The 21,048-nt window shown below is 44.6% G+C and overlaps 1 protein-coding gene across 3 annotated transcripts in view; it reads right to left on the reverse strand.

Moving 5' to 3' along the window:
* The window catches only part of plxnb1b (plexin b1b), a 109,533-nt gene that overhangs the window by 10,934 nt on the left and 77,551 nt on the right, over positions 1 to 21,048 (reverse strand). For 2 of the 3 annotated variants that reach the window (XM_065955370.1, XM_065955369.1), the window contains 18 exons: positions 16,764 to 16,892; positions 16,345 to 16,445; positions 14,215 to 14,347; positions 12,820 to 12,976; positions 10,442 to 10,550; positions 9,479 to 9,587; positions 6,986 to 7,939; positions 6,193 to 6,327; positions 5,904 to 6,026; positions 5,698 to 5,791; positions 5,335 to 5,501; positions 5,044 to 5,195; positions 4,721 to 4,826; positions 3,566 to 3,702; positions 1,973 to 2,149; positions 1,631 to 1,865; positions 961 to 1,203; positions 50 to 229 (listed from right to left, as the gene is read on the reverse strand). In XM_065955370.1, the coding sequence (XP_065811442.1) occupies positions 50 to 229; positions 961 to 1,203; positions 1,631 to 1,865; positions 1,973 to 2,149; positions 3,566 to 3,702; positions 4,721 to 4,826; positions 5,044 to 5,195; positions 5,335 to 5,501; positions 5,698 to 5,791; positions 5,904 to 6,026; positions 6,193 to 6,327; positions 6,986 to 7,939; positions 9,479 to 9,587; positions 10,442 to 10,550; positions 12,820 to 12,976; positions 14,215 to 14,347; positions 16,345 to 16,445; positions 16,764 to 16,892 (3,441 nt within the window). The remainder of the gene's footprint in view (positions 1 to 49; positions 230 to 960; positions 1,204 to 1,630; positions 1,866 to 1,972; positions 2,150 to 3,565; positions 3,703 to 4,720; positions 4,827 to 5,043; positions 5,196 to 5,334; positions 5,502 to 5,697; positions 5,792 to 5,903; positions 6,027 to 6,192; positions 6,328 to 6,985; positions 7,940 to 9,478; positions 9,588 to 10,441; positions 10,551 to 12,819; positions 12,977 to 14,214; positions 14,348 to 16,344; positions 16,446 to 16,763; positions 16,893 to 21,048) is intronic. The other variant, XM_065955371.1, reaches the window with a different exon arrangement.

Raw genomic sequence — 21,048 nt, forward strand, 5'->3', positions numbered from 1 at the left:
TTGAATTCTACTACTTGTATTTCTACATGTAAACGTGCTGAGGACTCACGGTGAACTCGGGCAGACTGTCGGAGCCCTCGCGCTTCTTGCCGTTGTGAAGCGGCGCAGGCTGCTGAGGTGGAGGCTCGCAGTACAGGTGGTTTCTAGTTAAAGTCTTCACAGCACACACACCTTCCCCGACCAACACAACCACCTCGTCCTTCGTGATGGCCAGATCCAGGTTTTCACCCTGACAGCAAAAGGAGATAGGAGTCATGATAGCATCTAGTTTAACCTCTAGTTCCTCTCAAGCTCAATAAAAACATTTTTTTTTAAACGTTAGTCAAGGATATTCATGTGACTAAAACAGTTCAAGCTTTCATTTTTACTGTGGCAAATGTTTTAACAGCTGTGAAATACACACTCGTCTGTTCCTGTACCAAAATGACAAACAGTGATGCTAACACCAAAGGCCATGATGGAATGAAAAACCCACTGGATTCAAACTGATTTTCCACAGCTGGGTTTAAGATTTTCTGATTTTAACAGACAGCTTGTCCTACTTTGTTAATCTTGGCATTCAGCTTGACATCTGTTGCAACAACAAAGAGTGAAATACCCCAAAACCCACTTTGGATGTTTGATGGAGCATTCAAATTGATTTTTAAAAAAAAAGGAAAAACGTTCACGGTCACCAGAGAATGAATCTTCTTAAATAGTTAAAAATATTGTGCCAAATGTAAATGTCGACTTGTCATGTTTGGTTACTTCTTTATTCTAACATTCCCGTCTGCCTCAGCTGTGTTGAGCTAAATGTTAAAGGCCAGAAGTCACACCTCAGGTAGTGGTTCCACGTTCAACTGATAATACTGTTAAGCATGTTGAAATGCTGCGGTGAAGTGAAAATATGTTTATGTTTCCAGATCCTGCAAGAGTCTGCTAGAGAAACTTTAAACACCATCAACATGGAGTCCCTCTTACCTCCAGCTGGATGAAGCTGCCGGGGTTGTAGCGGTAGGCTTTCACCGGGTCCTGCTGGTTCAGGGGCCTCAGGACCGGGTTGGGTTCGTAGCTGAAGGTCTGGGTGCTCAGGCCGCTGAAGTCAAAGCGCAGGTTGTCCAGCAGAAACTCCACCGTGACCTTTGAACCCCAGACGGACGAGTCCACCACGGGGGAGCGACACAAGATGAGGGTGGAGGAGTTGACCTCGCAGCGCTCCACAAACTGAGCAGACGGAAAGACGTTAAGTCAAGGGAGACACGCACACACACACAGAGACACACACACACAGAGACACACACACACAGAGACACACACACACACAGAGACACACACACACACGCACAGAGACACACACACACACGCACAGAGACACACACGCACAGAGACACACACACACACACACACACACACACACACACACACACACACACACACACACACACACACACACACACACACACACACACACACACACACACACACACACACACACACACACACACACACACACACACACACACACACACACACACACACACACACACACACACACACACACACACACACACACACACACACACACACACACACACACACACACACACACACACACACACACACACACACACACACACACACACACACACACCTGTTTGACAGAGCACAGCGGGTCTCCAGGACAGATATGGTCAGGAAGCATCCTCACTGGCCTTTCCAAAGTCTTCCCTCTGCTTCCCTCCTGCTGCTCTCCACTCCTCCTCTTCCTCCTCCGTCGCTTCCTGCCTTTATTCTGGAGAGACTCTAACGGGGAGACCGTCACCACCATCCTCGGCTCCTGCACCACATCCAGGTTGTGGCCTGACACATAGATCTGCCGCCCACCACTACACCCACAAACACAACTTGTGAATTTCTCAGCACTTTTCACTTCACACACTTTTTTTTCCCCAAAACAACAGGAGAGGGGAGGGGAGATGAAGGTCATACTCACTCCAGGAAGCTCTTTGCAGGCATGGCGTGGGTGATGTTGGGGTTGTTGGTGTAGCGGTAGGCGGGGGTGTTGAGGTGGCGTTGGCTGCTGTGGTAATGCAGGGTGACCCGGTGATCTCCGGTCTTATTACTGCTGCCTGTCACGCACTGAACACTGGACCTCTGCACCTCCGACACACTGAGGAGGAGGAGGAGGAGGAACAGATTCATAAACAATGTGACATTTCACTGACCCAAGGTCCAAAGTGTCCGTTCTCTCTCTCTCCCCCCCCCCACATCAGGTACAAAGAGGCCAAGGGTCAGACAGTCAGCAGGAACATACAGTATATGAAGGTTAATAGTGACTAAGACAGAAACAGCAATTAGAGCAGCTTCTACTCTAAATAAATCAGTCTTAAGGCCCGATCACTTCTCTGTAAAACACTTTTTTTTCCAAACAGTTTTGGGGCGCGCATTAAAGTTAAACAAATGTAAACTTTTCAGCTCAAGACACAGAGTTTCTCATCAGTGTCACTTTTGACCGAAGCAGCCATTCAAAACAAGGAGAAGGCGTGTTTAACTACTTCCCAGACTTACTGTTTCCTTTCCTTTCAATTTCTTGTCTAGGAGAAAAGCAACAGCGAGTGCTCTACGTTTGCTCCAGCCATATTTGCCACTTGTTTAATTTGGTCGCCTGTATGCACACCAACAGGCACTCCCAGTTGTTTTTCCCCCCCAGAACGCGCTCAGGCATTTTTGGAGCGGCCGTGCAAAGTGCGTTATCGGGCCATTCGGCTCCATCCAAACTGACACGTTTCTGGTTAAAAAATGTATAACTTTAGGGGCACTGGTGGCGCAGTGGGTTAGTGTGCGAGCCCCATGTATGGAGGCTTTGCTCCTCCAAGTGGGTGACCCAGGTTCGAATCCCACCTGTGGCTCCTTTCCTGCATGTCATTCCCTTCTCTCTCTCTCTCCCTGATTTCTGACTCTACTCCACTGTCCTATCTCTACATTAAAGGCACAAAATAAATCTTTAAAAAAAAAAAAAAAGTACAACTTTCGATATGTTTGCTCCTCCCTCCATAAACATCCACACTTTTCTTTGTTGAAACTCCTTTATTGATGGTTTGGGAAACAGTTCTGGCCCTGTTTGAGTTTGAAAACGTAGGGATGTGAATTATTGTATCCTGGCAGAAACAAAGAGTTCCTGACACAAAGACACTTTCAGACAGGGTAGTCAGTCGGTCTAATCAGGATACATCCTCCCTGATTCCTAAGGCCCAAATCATTTGACCCTCGTCTTTAAAAAAAAAAGAAATATCAGCCTTAAATTACATGATTGACTAATTTCAAGCACGACTCATCTTGTTGTCACTGAGCAGTGAAATTGAGCTTTTAATGTTTTCTCATCAGGCCAACACTGATTTATGCTGTTCTGTCTTTTTTCTGAGTGCTGACTTACACCAACACATGCATGCTCAGTATATGTAAAATTATTTTTTTATATACATGTCAGCATGAAAGTATGGAAGGAGTTCCAAATTGGTTCCACGGTGCCAGAGATACTTTTCATTTGAAAACTCTGAAAATCGTTTAATTGTGGATGTAGCCTTACATGTTACAGGAGACCCCTCCCACAGTGATGCTGAGGTCAGAGGGACGTCCTGTCAGAAGGTGTCGGCCAGTGATCGTCAAGGTCGTTCCTCCAGCTTTGGGCCCTCGCTCAGGAGACACACCCATCACAAACGGGTCCTAAGAGGAAGGAGAGCATAGAAGAAGAAAGAACGTAAAGAACAACACCAAAAATAAACAGAGAGACGGCTGATGAACCAGATTAATAAACAGCTGTGCTTAACGATCATATTATACAACATGGATCTGGACTGACCCCTCCCGCCAAGGGGACAGTTGACCCAGGTCATGCCCTCAAATTGCCCCCAAAGATGAACAGAACCTGAAAATCCCATCACTGAGTCAAGCATTCAGTGTTTCCTTTAATGTGTTCCCCCTTTCTAAATCGAATATCTACTTTGTGAATAGACAGGTTTGCCAACTTGGAGGTTCAATTTTGGTTGTCTCATATGCACGGCTCAAATAACCTCCACACACACACACACACACACACACACACCCCCGCAATAAACGCTCTCGAGGATGCGATCTGCGTCCCCCCATCATCACAAGATTACTAGAAGCTACATCAAAACAAATATTCCCTGTCAGCTGGACGTCTGCAGATATTTCTGCCAACGTTTTCTTTCATGAATGGAGAGGGGGGAAACAGATTAAACAGGCATGCCTGCTGTTGCCATGGTGATTTCACATGCTGTCTGTCAGTTTGTGCAGGGGAAATTAGAAAAAAAAAAAAAAAGTCCTGGATTAGGGAATCGGCTCGTGGCTCTGCAAACACTCTGAGATTTTGAGCAGTCGTACGACTAAAATATCAAACATGTCAGAAATTCATGCGACCAGTCGGGAGCAGCTGATCGGGCGCTGATCTGCTGTTGTGCATCAGTGAACACGGCGCGAGTAAAGACATTTTTTTTGTATTTTTCTTCAGACATTTTGAAGTCTAAGCAGTTAAATGATTACTTTCAGAATTTAAATAATTATAGGATTCCCCACTTGTCATACTCCAGATGTGTTTGTACTTCAAACTGTGATTGTTGGTTATAATATTCTTAAGCTGCTCACTACTGAAACAACAGAATTCAGAGACAGTAAAACGACATTGTAACTTCTTATAATGATCTAATCTTTTCTGCTGTACCTGGTAACTGAATGTCTGGCTGGAAATGCCAAACTCTCCTCCGCTCACTTTAACAGACACATGGCCAATCTTTTCTCCTCCACTCGCTTCGGTCCTGCACACAATCCTGAAAGACAGACATCACTCTCGGATTTAATGCATGCACCCTGGAAGTGTTTGAAACATATGAGCACATGTGAATGAGATTTTGCAAGGCTTCATTTTAATCCATTAAAGAATTCTTCCCAAAAATGTATCTGAAATAACTTTAAACTTTAAAACAGGAAAATAAAAACACCAAACATCTCCCCAGCCGGCTGCACCCTGCAGCTGTGTTTCTGTACCTGGAGGAGACCTCATAAAGGCGAGGGATGACGGTGCAGGGAACCCCAGCGACTAACACAGATTGGAGGATGTCTTCAGCCTTCTGGCCGAGGTTGGAGCCGGAGATGGTCAGCGGGGTGCCGCCGTCCAGCAGGCCAGAGAGAGGCTCGATCTGAGGGAAGACGGGAAAAACTTTAGCCAAAAAATTAAAAGATTGCACTTCAATATCACAGATCTCAGTTTAGACTCGGAAGGCAAAGAGAGAGCTCTGATTTGAAGATAAACGAAAAAGGTCAAAAGTCAGAACTCACAGAGTGGATGACTGGAGCGGGGCACGTCTGCTGCACCGGTTCACTGCAGGAGTCTGAGTACAGGCAGCTGGCGTGAGCACCGCTGCACCAAACACAGCCGTACTTCTGGTCGGCTGTGTGGCAGCGGCTGCAGTCGGAGCGTCCCACAGAGCAGTTATACAGAGTCACTGAGGACAGAGCAGACGCAGGAGAGCATCAGACCGGGTTTAACGGTGTCGACATTGAGTGCTATGGTCAAGATAGTTTAAGATAGTTCCGCTTTTATTTGCTCTCAAGGTTTGATGAGAGGAGGGAAGCAGAAAGAGAACAAAACAATCTGACACAGTCTCATATAAATGTTAAAAAAGAAGATTTGATCCTCACCGTAGAGATCAGGAGAGCTGTCCACATGGAAGGTGTCCCTCCTCTTCACATACACCATGGCATTGTACTCCTCTACTGGAGCAGAGTATGTGTACTGGACCAAAAAAAAACAACATATTGTTTATTACTTTATTTTATTATTGTAATATTTTAAAACATTTTTCCAGTATTTTCCGTCATGTCAAACATCCTGCACAGTTTCAGACCTGGTGTAGTTGACAGGTGATGTCATAGTTCGATGGATTTGTGTCGTCCATCTCCACGTAGGCGTCCACCACCACAGTCTGCCCCTCGATGACCAGCACACACTCGTAGTCCAGATCTGAGTCCTGCACACACAAAGACTGATGTTTAGCAAAGGGATCGCAAAGCAGGCAAATAAAGAGAGATAATGTGTGTGTGTGAGTGTGTGTGTGTGTGTGTGTGTGTGTGTGTGTGTGTGTGTGTGTGTGTGTGTGTGTGTGTGTGTGTGTGTGTGTGTGTGTGTGTGTGTACCTGGTAGAGGTGCAGGTTGCGTGCCAGTAGCGTGATCTTTCTCTCCACTTTGACAGGCAGCAGTGATGAACCCTGGACCTTCTCCACGCAGGGACAAGCTGAGGAGCCCCAGCTGACATAAGAGCCCTCATCCCCCTGTTACCCAATACACACACATATACAAAAAATAAAAAAAAACAACCTCAACACATCCTCTCCTTTTGAGTTGCATTGTGGGTAATGTAGGCTCCAGGTTTTGATTTTTGGACATAAGAATGTAAATTATGCAGACATTATCTAAAGCCCTGATTTCAAACATTGATGAGTAATGTAGAAACGATATATGTTTGAAACTAACATGTCACACAGACACAAAGCTCGGTTTTGGTCTTATATTATGCATGTATGTTTTTAAAATCTCCATTTATCTGCATTATTTTCATACACTATGAATCTCTGGTAGGCTCTTGACTCGGAGGTCAAAGAAGGGTGAACAATTGTATTCTCAAAAACAAAAACTTTCAAAGTGATACTGAGCTGCAAATGAGAGAGAGAGAGAAAAAAAACAGGAAATATGAGAACATTTATAGAGAAACAACTGCTCACAGTGGAGCGGTTGTTTCTCTAGGGATCAGTCTAAAAAAAAAGGGGAAAAGCAAAAACAACAAAAAGATCACAGGTGTGTGACAGCAGAGGAAGAGTAAGGAAACAAGGGCACACAGGGAAGCCTGTTCGAGCTTTGTTCCTGCAGCAGGAGCACAGAGTCCAGAAGAAGAAGAAGAAGGAGGAGGAGGAGGGAGGCGGCTGGACTCACCGGGAGGAAGGCGTCAGCTGGATCGTACTGGTAGTCCAGCTCTGAGTCAGAATCCATCAGTTGTAGGTAGGATGGGGGGGCGTGGTCGACCTCACCGTCACCTGACAACACAGCAGCGGCCGAAAACGAGGTCGTGTCGTTTTCCGGCTCGGCGTGGATATCTGGGTCTTCTTTTTCTGGCATTAGGAGCTCATCCGAGGGGGCTTCTGGGCTTTTAGTCTGAGAGTCCTGTGTCGGTCCTGGAGTGGGAGCGAGGGTCAGATCCAGGTAGAGGGAGGGCTCAGGGTCGTCGGGTTCGCCCATCGGGAAGGGCAGTGGAAGGGGAAAGCCGGATGAGGTCGGAGTGGGAGGCTCTGCCAGGCTAAAAGCTCCCTCGGCTTCCTGGGCGTCGCTGGTGGGCGATTCAGTCATGACGTCCAGGTCGGGGGAGTCAGGATCTTGAGGCGGGATAATCAAAGGCATCACAGGATCCAGATCTTCGCTTAAGCCTTCAGCTGCTGTTACAGGATCTACGGCACCCATGAGGACGGTGGGTGTCACCGCGTCGCCTTCGGTGTAACTTAGTGTAACGATATGCTCCCTTGCTTCAGTCTCTTCTTCCATCGCCGTGGTAACCTCTGGAGGGGGAGGTGTGGTAGGTGCAGGTGTAGTGGAGGGCAGGGTGGTGGCCGGCTGAGTTGGCAGGGTGGTGGGTGGGGTCGTCGGCTCAGGGGTGGTGGTGGTGGTGGTGGTGGTTGTAGTAGTCGTAGGTGGGGTTGTGGGTGCGGGAGTGGTGGTCGGCTCCTGAGTGGTTGCTACAGTAACAGGGGCGGCAGTTGTCGTGGGCGTAGTAACGGTGGTTGTTTGTGTTGTTGTTGTCATGGCGGCGGTGGTTGGGGCGGCCGTTGTGGTAGTGGATGTTGTGATGACTTTAATAGGTTTGGTGGTGGGAGGAGCTGAGGTGGGGAGTTTAAACTGGAGGAGGGGGGAGGAGGGAGGAGGAGGGAGGAGGGGAGGACATGAGGAGAGGGTGAGACAGAAATAAAAATCTAATGGACAAAGGGAAATGGAAATAACCAATAACTGAACAAAAACATGATTTATAACACATAACCTGCTGTTATTGTGTTATTGTTGCTTATGAAACGTACAAAGCAATGATTTTAGTTACAAAAATGTGATTTTACAGAAGAGGCACAAAAGATGACTTATGGTTAAAAAAAAAAAAAATCATTTGGACCATTACTTACCTTTCAAAAACACTCATGTAGATTCACACAGTGCAACCTCACAACAGCTTTTTATGTAACTGAACCAGAGACTGAATAGCCCTTTGTTTGGAACCGGTTTTTAACTGAGATTTACACGAGTAACTGTGTCGTGCAGCTGTTAAACAAAGAAGAGGAAAAGGTGGCCTGGAGATATATTTGGTGTTTTATTCATAATTCATTCTCTCTGCCTCATTAGAGGCATCCTGAGGCAGACTGAGCTTTTTGAATTTTAGGATGATTTTCAGAGCGAATGGGGTGGTGGCAGGGAGTTAAAGACAGCTAAATCCACGAGTGACAATAGACTCATTCAGACTGATGTTTCATGACATGATATGTACAGCCCTGTGATGTTTCTCTTTCAGTTTGAATGATGTGGAGATGTAGGGGGTTTACAAAGTGATCCATCCTCTATATCGCCTTAACAGAGGCGTTACTGGGACAAGACAGCACAGGCCGAGGCCAGCGGGGGAGCGCGGCGCTGTGTGTGTGTGCCAAGCTCTCGCACTTCCACAAGGCAATGTGAATCCACAGACTGAGACACCAATATCATGGAGTTGCAGAATCAATATGAATGTCTTTACACATGATGACCACGGCGCATCGTTGCAGCGCTGTAGCGGAACTGCAGTCTGAAAAGGGCTAATGCTAGCATGACGGTCAACATGCTAAACATTTGGGATATTGAGGACATTAAAGAAGACAACTGCTTGTTGTGTTATGATCTGAAGTTGGGCTGATTCTGTCATATTTGCTGTGTGCCTCAGGCTAAGGTTAGCAACAGCTGGCAGGCCGCTGCTAACAGGAGTTGTGTTCTGCAGTTTCTTCGGTACATCATGAAACTCAAGCCTGGGCTACAGCTGTTTTTTTTAAATCACTGCAGCATTATTTTATAAATCCACATTTGCTTTAGTGTAAGGAACACAATCCAATGGAGACATGCTATGCAAATTAGTTTACAAATTAGCATCAATGTCTTGGTTCTGGACGGTAGCTAAAAGAAGTATAGTTTCAGGCAATCCTCAAAATCCATTGCAGGTTATTTGTTGGCTGTTATTTAGGGTAATTGTCCGAAGAGCAACTAAAGAGAGAAGTTCACTTCGTATTTTAAATTCAAATATCAAAATGTCTTTGACCTAACTTTTCTCAAAAAACTTAAGCACATAAAAAACCACTAAAACTAGAATCATATCCAAATCTGAGCGGGCTATAGTTATATCCATCCTTTACCGACTGAGTAACTTACATGGTGGTTGTAGATGACCACCCCCTCCTCACAGGTGGGCTTGTGGGTACACAGGTGCTGGTGAACGCACCAGTTACAGCCCCATCTGCTCGTAACACAACCGCGACAGCTGCACAGAGAAACAACAGAGAGTACAGATCAGAGAGTTTAATGAAAGCGTCCGTGGAAGAATCTGCAGAAAGAACACAGATAAAAGCTAAAGGAGAAGCAAACAAGGAGTCCAGGGTCAGGAACCATGCAGAGAATAATGAAGAGAGGGTCCAACAAAAGAAGTGTGGGCTTGGGGGAAAGGATGATGTAGAGATAGAAAAGGTAGAGCTACTGTATCTGAGAGCACGGCATAATCAGATCACATCCAATCTGGTCCCTGTGGTAAGAAAGGTCAGCGATCTAATTGAATCGAGCCTCAGGTTTGATCAGAGTGCAGGAACAAAGAGAGGGAGAGAGAGAGAGAGAGAGAGAGAGAGAGAGAGAGAGGCTGATAGAGAGAGCATGTGTGGGAACATAGTCATAATTTCCCATTAGCGTTAGCTGTCTGCACTACAATTCTGTTGTGCTGAGCATGTTTGTGCAGACACAAGAGCTAAGCGAGACCAACGCAGAGAGTTTTTAGAAAGATTTGGAAAAACATGATTACGTCAAACGGAGCTTTCTCCTGATCCTAAACCAGAACCAGAACCAATCGCGGAGGAGCACAGCTAAGCCATGTTCTGAGCGTGAGCGAATGTAAAGATGTGGAGGCTACTGAGAGAGAGTGAAGGTACCTGCAGCCCCCCTTGGAATACTTTGGTGAAAGTGTTTAACGTAAGGGGTTACAGGTGTGGAGAGAGGAGTTAAAACCAGGACAGCAAGAAGGGAGAAAAATAGAAAAACAGTCAAGTTGAAGGTTGAACTGATGGAGGGACGGCGTCTGGGAGGAGACAGCAGAGCAGAGAGCTTATAAATCATCAGTTTGTAACTCACGGCATGCTGCCAGACAGCTGCTTTACAGCCGTACAGTCGTAGAAGGTGAAATCCCTCGCTGTGACGGTGACGTCCCCGAAGCGAAGGGACAGGGGGACCGTGACGAAGTCTGGAGGAGAAAAAAAAATAAAACACAGAGAGGGGAAAAGAAGAGGGCATGAGGACGGGAGAGCTGGAAAACAACAAGAGTGACATCATGTTTCACCTGAGCACGGAGCTGAGCGAGGAAAGCTCTGAAAATATTTTCCAGGCTTTATCGCCCTCTGATTCAAGAAGTCTGGGATGAGTAAGATCTTTCCCCCAAAACACGGCCAGAGAACGTGGGATCGAGGCTTTGGTTCCCGTTAGCCAAAACACACAGGCTTAATAGAAGCCATGTGCTCCCATCCATCCTCGGCCCACAGAAGATCAGACATAAACACAGCCCGGCTCAAGGCTCTGAGAATTCACTCGACCAAGCACACGCTCAACTTCACCTGTTTTAAAAGCTGCTCTGTGAAGCTACATAATCTGAACCAGTTTTTGTAGTTTTTACCATCATGTCTTAAAGTGACAGCAGCATTGTAAGACGTCTGTGCAGATTCTGAGTCATCCAGGTCGAGGTAATTCAAAGCTCGATCCAAAAGGGAAACTTTTGACGTTGAAATCTTGAGGATTGTTTCACCTCTCCTCCAAAAAAAAAAAAAAAAAGGTTTCTTCAAATCTAAACTGACTGCTGGATGGAGCGAGAAATATAAGCCTCTCGACCTAGTTTCACCTGGAGGTAACTCTGTGTCGTCTGAGAGCTGTTAGACATTAATAGCGTTGTACTTGCTTTAGGTATTTTCTGAAATCAGAGAGGAGCAGGGAACAATCGCGTAGGTGAAGTGCAGTGCAAAAAACAGCAGACTGAGGAGGAGGCTATGTCTGCTCACTCGCTCAAATTCTTCAACTAGTTTTTTATTCCATCTCAATCACAACGTTTCAACCAGAGTTCTACTTCAGGTGATCATTTGTTCATATGGGTTGCCTTTTGTTTTCTCTTCTAGAAAACTGTGCTGGTTTGACCCCACACAGTCCTCTGTTGATGCTCCTCCACCTATGTGACTTCAGTATGTTCTCAGATCTCTGCGTTTAACAACTTGGCAAATGTTTTTCTTAAAATGCACACATTAAAAAATACAGTTCTAACGCTGGGGAATGAAATAAACGTATTGCTACTGAAGGGTCCTGACACATCAGACTGGGGGCATTTGAGGTCTTTGTACCTACTTTTTGTGGTGTGTTCAGGATTTTTGGAAATTGTTTGCAATGGATGGATAATGTCTTTTACATCTCGTCTGACCTCAGGAGACCCCCAAGGCCCCCCCTCCTGTCTGACAGGGATAGCCTCCCACTGTGAGGAGCATATGTCAACAGCCAGGTCGGGAGAATCTCCTGAAATGATCTAGATATTTTCAGAAGTGGACATGTGAAGACGACTTGAAGTGATGTATTTCTGATTTGTTGCCTCTTTGTCAATTAACCAACCAACAAACATCCAAATGATCTAGTTTCTTATTTATTGATTTTCCACGAGCTTGGTGGCAGATGAGGACGACATAGCCTGAAAACATTGTGGCCCTGCAGATAACCCGGAGTCTGAACTTTGCAATGTATTTTTAAATCTCAAAGCAGTCAGATGAGAATCTGTTCTTTAACTTAAAAGCAGCAGCTGCCCTGACAGGCCTCCAGCTCCGTCTTTTATTAAGTGAGCGCGGACACTAACCCTCTTTAAATAAAGGAAAGCCACAGCTCGATCCTTAAATACCTCCTGTGTGTCTATATCTTAGGAAAGCCCCTCCAGGCTGAATCTCTCTGAGCCCCGCTCCCTGAGAACTACAACAAGCCGCAAAGTTTCAGGAATGCGTTCATGGGAACCGGTGATTGTGTGTGTTGTGTATTTTTTATTTTTTTTATTTTTTTTTAGGAGTGTGACCTCTGCAGAGGATTCAATTTTTTTTATTTGCAATCCCCTTTTGGTTTTTGCAGCGGACTTCCTTTAACACTCAAGCAGCTGTCACTCCAAACAACCCAAACCTAGAAAACCACATCAATGAAATGCAGTATATTTATGGGGAGTTATAAACTTTAAAAAACATTACTCCCTGCTGTGTAAGCTGGCTTAAAAGAAAGAATTTGGGTTGTCCTAGATTGATGAAACATGGATTGCACTGCGTATGTGTGTATGTTATGTGTGCACATGCAAACACATGCTTAAAACACACAGATATAAATCTCATTATGATCAAATCCTCCGGACACAAAGAGGGATGAAGAGTTCAGACCAGAGATGAAACTTCACCAGCTTTCTTCCTGAAAGGATAAATGGTCATGTCTTTGGCCTCAAACGCACTCACCCTGTCCTGGAGGCACCGTGGGCACACGGCGGGTGTCCGGAGAATGGCAGTGGACCCCAGTTGCTGTGACGATGGCGGGACTGTGGACGTCCTGGAAGTAGCAGGAGTAATACTCGTCTTTCTCCAAAACAGGAAGTCCTGGGACAGACAGAGACACCTGAGGAAAGATGAAGAGTATGGTGTTAGATCAGATATCGGTGTGTCTTTCTCCACTAAATCTGATCTTAGACTGAACTTTACTGTCACTATACCAAGGTGCAGTGAGCATTTATAAGGCTTCTCTCCTGAGTAGTGCAGAGAAACGACACAAAAAAATAGTGCAGGAAAATAAATAAGGTTAAAAATACAATAACATCTTAAAAAGTTACAATTAAGAAAGGTGCTTTAAATCAGTGGTTCTCAACTGGTTGAGCGTCAGGATCCACCAACTTCCCCAAATTTGTTATATTTTTCAGTTAATCCGATTTATTTAAAGAACAATGGTGCAGTTTGGACCTCAGTCGGTACGAAGTGTGATAAAACAAAAAAACTTAACAAAACAAACTTATGAAAAAAACGCTTCATAGACTTTTTAACAGCATTTTCCTTTCAAGCACATATTCGCAGAGCACTGACAACAGCTCGGCGACCCACTTTTGGGTCCCTACCCACCGGTTGAGAACCGCTGCTTTAGGTCAGCAGTGTGAAGTTAGCACGTCTGACAGAGAGAGGACAAACAAGACTGTCAAAGCATGATTAAAAACCTCTTAGCTCTTCATATTCAGCAGGCAGAGTTAGTAAGAGAGGAATCTACACCTGAGCTGTTTGGATGACAGTGAAGGACAAAGTGACAGCAGGCGATTAAACGCTCTGAACGCATAAATCTGACCTGCTCACCTGTAAATGTCAACGTGGAAAAATTAAGTTATAAAAGTGAGTTATATCTTCCTGCTGCCTGCAGGGACATGAACTCGACTCAGATCTGAGTCCTTATTTTTTTTCATGCTCAGTGTTTGGTTTTATTTGGCTCCACCTGTCCTCAGGTGATGTTCCTGCAATGCACTTGAACACATCGTCTGTCAGTCCTATAGTGTGACCTCTCCTGTAATGTCTCTCCTCTGACTGTCAGGTGACTAAAAGTTGATGTAGCAGCGTTAGATCGTGGTCAGTGAAGAGTTCCCTTCAAGGACTACATGCTGCTGCACTAAGAGTTCTTTTTAAGTTTCGACAAATAAATCTGCATCAACCTGTGAAGAATATCTGAGCGTGTAGTTCAGAGTCTGTGAAGACCCTCCCAGGTCTCTACAGTCGACCTTTGTAATGTTGTTTACAGTTATGATGACACACCGTACAGACGGTTAGATGGATATCAGGAGGTTTTTGTTTGTTTGGCACCATCGCTTTGAGCAGACTCACCGTCCTGCTCTCCTCCCGGCTGATGTTGGACGGGTTCAGGTCCTGGATGGTCAGGCACTGCTGCTCCATGTCAAAGCTCCACAACCACTGGCCGGGCTGCTTCCCACGAGAACACTCTGACTGCAACGCACACCTGCAGGGTAAACGACACAACGCGGCGTCATGTACTCGACTCGACATGTCTCAACAAGTGGGAACGTAATACGAGAAAAAGAGTTTTCTGTTTATCAAGTACAAGGTGTTTTTTTTAAAGTGCACACCAACTTCTTCCTGGAAGCGGTTTTATTCCCTCTCTAGCTAGATGTAAACAAACTAGAAAGTAAAAACATGTTAGGGAGCCGAGAGGAAGGAAGTAAAGGGGCAGAGAGAGAAAAACATCCAGGTGGAGAGGCAGAGCTGAGAGGAGAGAGGAGGAGACACAGATGGGATGGAGAGAGGTAGATTTCTTTCATCAGACCTCCATCACTTTCCCAGCAGACCCCACTCAGTCCGTCTTCTTTTTTTTTTTTTTTTTTTTTTTTAACATGACTTGGCAAAAACACTCCAGAAGATTGCCAGCTGCTTCCACGCCCGCTGATACTTCATCCCGCGTCAGAGCTGAACTTGTTTTTCTGCTACATTTCTTTGAACTAGTCGCAAAACATTTCACACAGAAAGACTCATTTGTGATGCATTTTTGCATTTCAAAGAGCAACATAAAGAAATAGCCTGCAGTCGTCAGCGCTTCTTCTGATGTCAAACTTTACAAAGGAGTGAGAAGATGTTATTAATGCTAAACTCAATCCTATTACTAAAAGAAAATAAATCATGTCTTCTCCTTCAAAGAAAGCACCATTACTCACTTCATGGCCTCAGGGTTTTGTTTTTCTTAAACGACAGCTTCACTTTCTGATTGGGAAGTAGCTTAGCAGAGAAGCTAATGCTAATTGCTGTTTGCAAACATTAGACATGTATTGCTGATGACAGACGGAGAAATGCTACATGTCACCATTTTAAGCTCCAGCTCTTCGCCTGTCGTTAGGTTGACTGCAAATTGTGTTGAGACAGCATTTCCAGCATGGCGACCGCCATCAACGGACGCCTTTAGTAGGTGATGTCACTTTATGTTACCACTGCTTGGATTTCCCAGAAAATGTGCGCAGGTTTCCCGTCAGGATCAAGGCTGTTAAAGACTTTTTGCACAACACTAATTCTCAAAATCAACATAATTCTTAATCTTAATTTTCACATAGTTTCGATGTTAAGCTTTTTTCTTTCTTTTAAAGATAAAGGCAAAGAAATTCTTCTTACACGGTTAAAATAATCCCTGTAATGATGTTAAGTAGAATATAATTAATAATACAGAGTGCTGATTATCAGGAAATATAGATTTGATGTATCTATTAGGGGTCTGTCCTGACCTCTTTCAAACACATCCTTACATGTTGATGATGTTCAAGGCTGTTATTGGAAAACTTCCACCTTACATAACAAACCTGTTGGAGTGGAATGTCGGCGTTCTTCCCTCGAGCTTTTACTGAACTCGGTAAATCAGCGTTTTCTTTTTGATGCCCTAAACTCGTGGAACGCCCTCCAGAAAACTCTAAGGATCGCAGTTCTTCCCTCTCTACCAGAGTTTAGGAATTTGAGTTCGAGTCCCTTTGTTTCAAATTGTAAATGTTTTTTCAGTGGATCAGTGTTTGTTGTGTTTTTTGCTTGTTTTACTGTGCTTGAAATCTCGACGGCATTGGAAAACGAGGGCAACCTCAGTGTCCTTTCGAGAATAAATAAAGGTTTGAAATTAAATGAGGTTTAAAAAATGACAATGGCGGGGGCAATCGTGCTTAAGGGGTACAGGGTAACTTTGCCTCGAGTGAGTGTGCTCTCAATCTTCTAAAGAAGTAAACTGTTTACATATCCATTCAGCACATGGTCTCACCTTTTCTTAGGCTTTTAAGAGTCATTAATTGGTTTATATAAAGTCAGCAGAATCTAGAAGACGTACTCAGATTATAACGGAGGAGCTATTTCTGTCTTTCTGTGTTAGTCAAAGGAGATTATTTTAAAAGCTTGACCTCTGTTCTAGTTAGGATGAATTTCAGCTGCACTTAAATCGGGGACACATGCAGGCCGGGCTGTCGTTTCTCTCACCTTCCCTCCAGGACGCACCAGCCACAGTAGGGGTCGTGTCCGAGCAGGCAGGAGTGGCAGTCTGGATGCTGCTGGCATTCAGCCACGGGCCTCTTCTGCAGCTGGAAGCAGGACAACACAATTATGTTCGGTCGTGCAAACCGCGCACACTAAGCTCAACAAAATCTGATTAAAGAGAATAGGTGGCCCACATACTCCGGGGGGGGGGGGGGGGGGAACAATGGAAAATGAAAATATGTTCATTAGAATAATCCTAATGACCGGCTGCATTAGTGGAAGGGAGAATTGGGGCAGAAAAAAAACAAAGTGAGTCAAAATGATTTCTCTAGCTTTAGAAGTGCAGCGCAGGAAGGACGGCCCTGAAATGAGGCCGAGAGATGACGACAGTGGATGTCTCATCTCTCTGAGTGTGCAGGTACCATGTTATGAGTCATGATGAAGAGATGCTCCTCGTTCTGGTCCAGGATCAGGTCCGAACTGATGGCTGCGTTCTGCTGGATGGAGATGACAGAATACTCCTCTACCTCACCGTTTGGCCCCAGGAACACCTGCAAAGACAAAACGATCAGGTGATTATGTAATCGTGACACACTCTGTCCTTCTGTTGGGTCCTCATTAAAAAAGGAAAACATAAAAAACACACTCATTATTTTGACATTGTTCAGGGAAACCCAGGAGGAGGATTCTACAAAGGCTGTAATAACTGTTTATTGGAGAAAAAACAGTTAGGGGGACTTGAATAGGGATTGTTTTGGCATCGACTTTTTCAAATACCCATAATAAAGTTTGTCATTGGACCCTCAGAGGCGCTGCTCTCAACTTTCAACTTGATTGTCCCCCCCGAGAGGAAATTAGTTTGGCAGCCAGGTGAAAACGAAATGGAAAAAAAAACATTTAGAAACACAGAAACGTCCCTGAACGACATTAAACACATAAATACAAGAGGTCATCAGGTAACAACGGGAAACTGAGAATGTATAAAAACGTCCATAAAACCAGAATCAAAAACCCATCATCGATCATCATCTGTTTGTCAACAGGCAAGGTGGGCAACTAACCGGACCCCCAGACTAGTAGGGGGTCACTGAGGGCTCACAAACCTAAACAAAAGCATTGACCCAAAATGTACAGACTTTGCAACGACAGTAGGAATCCTCCCTAAGGGGGCACCATCTCACCATCTCACAGGAGTCACTCTCGTTATTTGTGACCACAAGTTCAAGAACATATTCTACATTTAGACTAACTTGTTTTACAAGTCCCACTCCCCTGACCACATCTGATTTCATATTACAAACATTATATTATTGCACTTGTATATTAGGATGCAAGAATACTTCTTCAATTATTTTTCATGCATCTTTTGGTTTGTTTGGATGCATTTTTATCCTGTGATTTAAGTTGTTTATAGGTTTTTTAATCTTATTCCTGCACCGGTTCATTTTAATCTTATAGCTGTAGGTTTCTTTTTTTTTTTTTGTCACAACCTTTAATAACTAATTATTTATGCTGCAGGCTCAATAAAGTATCTGTCTGCATTGTTAACCTGCTTAACAGTCTGACAGAGTGAGGTGTTGTGCTACATGTGCTGCAGACACTTTCTTAATAAACCTGCATGTTCTCTTTTTTTTTTATTTCCTTCCCATTGGCCCACATCAGAAACCATAGTCTTAATCAGGGTATCTGTGAGAGGCCCGCTGATGTATCAGAACTACAACGCTAATAAAGGAAGTGAAGTGACAGCCTTTAGGAAACACCGCACCACAGGATAAGATAAGTTTAACAGCATGACGAGACACACACAGGTCATAAGAGCCAGAGAACAGCCAGACAAAATGACGAGGCCCTTTTTCTGACCTTGTGCGAGCTGTTTAAAGTCCAGAGCTGCTGTAATGTGGGTTAATACGAGAGGTCAGCCTGACCAACTGCTCCGCACTGGCCTCTTGATGTCCTAATGTCATTAGTAAGATATTCCACTGTGAGGGCAACTGTGCTGAAACAAAGACCAGCAATCATCCTAATGGGAAAATCCAGCACAAGGGGCAAGTCCACAACCTGCCCTGTGGTGTGCCAGGATGTGTCTCTGATGCCCGGCTAATCCCATCCTCCAGGTATGCAGAGGATTTAGGGTCAGCAATGCAGGCTGACACGCTTTGATCCCACATTTCCTCACAAAACACACAGAGTATATTCTCTTCTTCTTCTTCTACCCCAGCTTCAATATAAGTCTGCTGACACTGCAGAAAGTTACTGGGATCTTCACAAAAGACAGGGAAACAGAGAAAATGAGAATGTCAAGGTTTTAAAGCAAGCACAGGACAAAACTTGATGTCGCATATAACAGAGAAAAGCAACAGAAAAACTGAGAGATGACATTTAAACTGGAGAGGAAACGCAGCCGTGGCATGCTCGCTGCACAAAACCCGTCTTTCTTCCAGCATGACGCTCGACAAAACAAACATTTAGAGATAGAATCTTAACTGGTCAGCAGTGCGTCTTCATGCAACCGTTAATTAGACCGGTTAGGTTTAGCAATTAGACATCCCCCTCCTAAAGAAAAAAACACAACACACTGGCTTCTGTGTCCTGAACACCAGCGTCTCTTTATTTAGTCCTCTTGTTATTCTGAGTAGCTGCAATAAGCTCATCAGTGCTGCTAAGTCACCAAGTTTATCTGCCAGGGAGCTGAGGTTAACAACGCAGGGAGGGAGTCAACATGCTGCACTCAAAGCAGAAGCTGGAGGCCTTTTTTTTTTTTTGTACAATCAAAAGAGGATATTTAAGGTTATTTGATACGGCTTTACTTGTGACCCGTAGAAATGTTTAAAAAGCCTTCACATTCATCCTTAAGGTAAGAGACTTGGGACTGAAAGTTGCTCAATTGTTGGTGAATCAGCTTCCTGTTGAAACTGGTCGAGGGACAAACGAGGAAGTATTGGCAGTCATGTTGTGTTATCGTTTATTGATTAACTGTGTCTCGTGTGATTTGATTACGCGGTTTAATCGCTTCAGGAAATTGTATTTTCCCACTAAAGTGAACGAGCAATTAAAAAGTTATAAAACAGCTGTCTGAATGGGTTATGGAAGTCATCGTGTAAAAAGAGCTTTTTACACGATGACAGACCTGCCTCAACACATCTGTGATTACTTTTCGGACTGTTAACCCTTTAGCCAGGAATGTGCTAGAAGAAAGCCTCTTCTCACTTGAACGTGACGATGCACCGAGCCAGCTCTTATTATCTGACATCAGTGTTGGACCACTTTGAAGCTCTACTGGCTATGGACAGCGTCAACATCTGCTTAATGGTCTCGTTGGCGTCTGTAACAGCTTGGATTGTCGAAAACTCCAGAATTATGATCTGGAAATTGGTCTGGTAGCTGGAGAGGTGCCAGTTCATGTCCTGAGCATTACCAATGTTGCCCTTTAGCAAGGCAGGGATGGCACTTTTTGAAAACTAGCCATGTTTTTGAAAGTAGCATTCCCTCAGTGCTGCGTCTGCACCAAGCCCCTCCCCTCTGTGCTCCCTCATAAGCCACGCCCCCCTCACTTACATGCACGAGCACCGTCTCTCCAGAAGTGGACCTCAGAGCAGTCTCGTGTCTCATTCAGCGGTAAGTAAACACTAAACTTTATCATAATACATATAAAAAAAACTATTTTACTACTCACAACTCACAGGGCTAGAGAGCGAGCAGGGAGACAGGGAGGCTGTGATTGGTTCATCAGATTGGTACCTCGCTGCAGACGTTGGTCGAAGGTTTTACATGCCATTTCATAGACATGTCATATTTTGAATTAGGAGCTGCTGCAAGGGAAAGACTAGGAGAGAGCATGGTCTGTACTGCACAGAAACGTTGGCAATATTTGTTATTTTTGTTGCTGTGGTATCGATATCCTTTGATAACAACAACTCTTAGTGTCATGACAACCCTCTTAACAGCAGCACATAAATGTTTACAGTCAAGTTTTAGCGGTTAAGAAAAGATTGCTTTCATGATGTAAACCAACGTTTGGATGACAAATAACAAGTTGGGTTACTCAACATTTAGGAAACGCTGGACGGAAAGGCAGGCGGAGAGCGGCCTGATTTCCTGTGAGAACGAGACCTCACAGATGAACTATGATCTGAAGCTGCTTCAATCAGCTGGAAAATAAATCAAACCGTGTGAGTGATGCAGAAGGAGCGATCGGACAAACAACAACAAGAATCCTGGAGCCCAGAGACGACGCACACAGTCAGCTCAGAGGACATGAAGTATGTAATAAGGTTCTGGGTCATGTGTCATATGGAGACGATGTCATCATGCATCATGACTAGAGACAGCAGCAGCTCAACCACGTTACCATAGTTACAGATAATAAAGGGAAATAACTGACCTTAATAAAAAACGCTGTTCACTCATGAGTGACTGTTCTGCATCACATATAGAAACGTTCAGATTGTCTCCACATGAATTTATTATTGACTTTTTTAGATTATATACTTATTATTTGTCATGATTGACTTTTGCATTGTGTAACCGACAATTACACAACCCGATTACTTACCCGTCTTCTTCATTATTTCTTATTTTGGGGCTTTGAGCTTCTTCTTGATAGAACTGTGGAGAGAGTTGGAAATCAGGGCGAGAGTGGGGAACGACATGAAGCCACAAAGAAGCCGCATGTCCGACTTGAACCCGGGCCGCCCACATGGAGGACTA

This window comes from Labrus bergylta, chromosome 5 (genome assembly GCF_963930695.1).
Source record: "Labrus bergylta chromosome 5, fLabBer1.1, whole genome shotgun sequence".
Classification (NCBI taxonomy): Eukaryota; Metazoa; Chordata; class Actinopteri; order Labriformes; family Labridae; genus Labrus; species Labrus bergylta.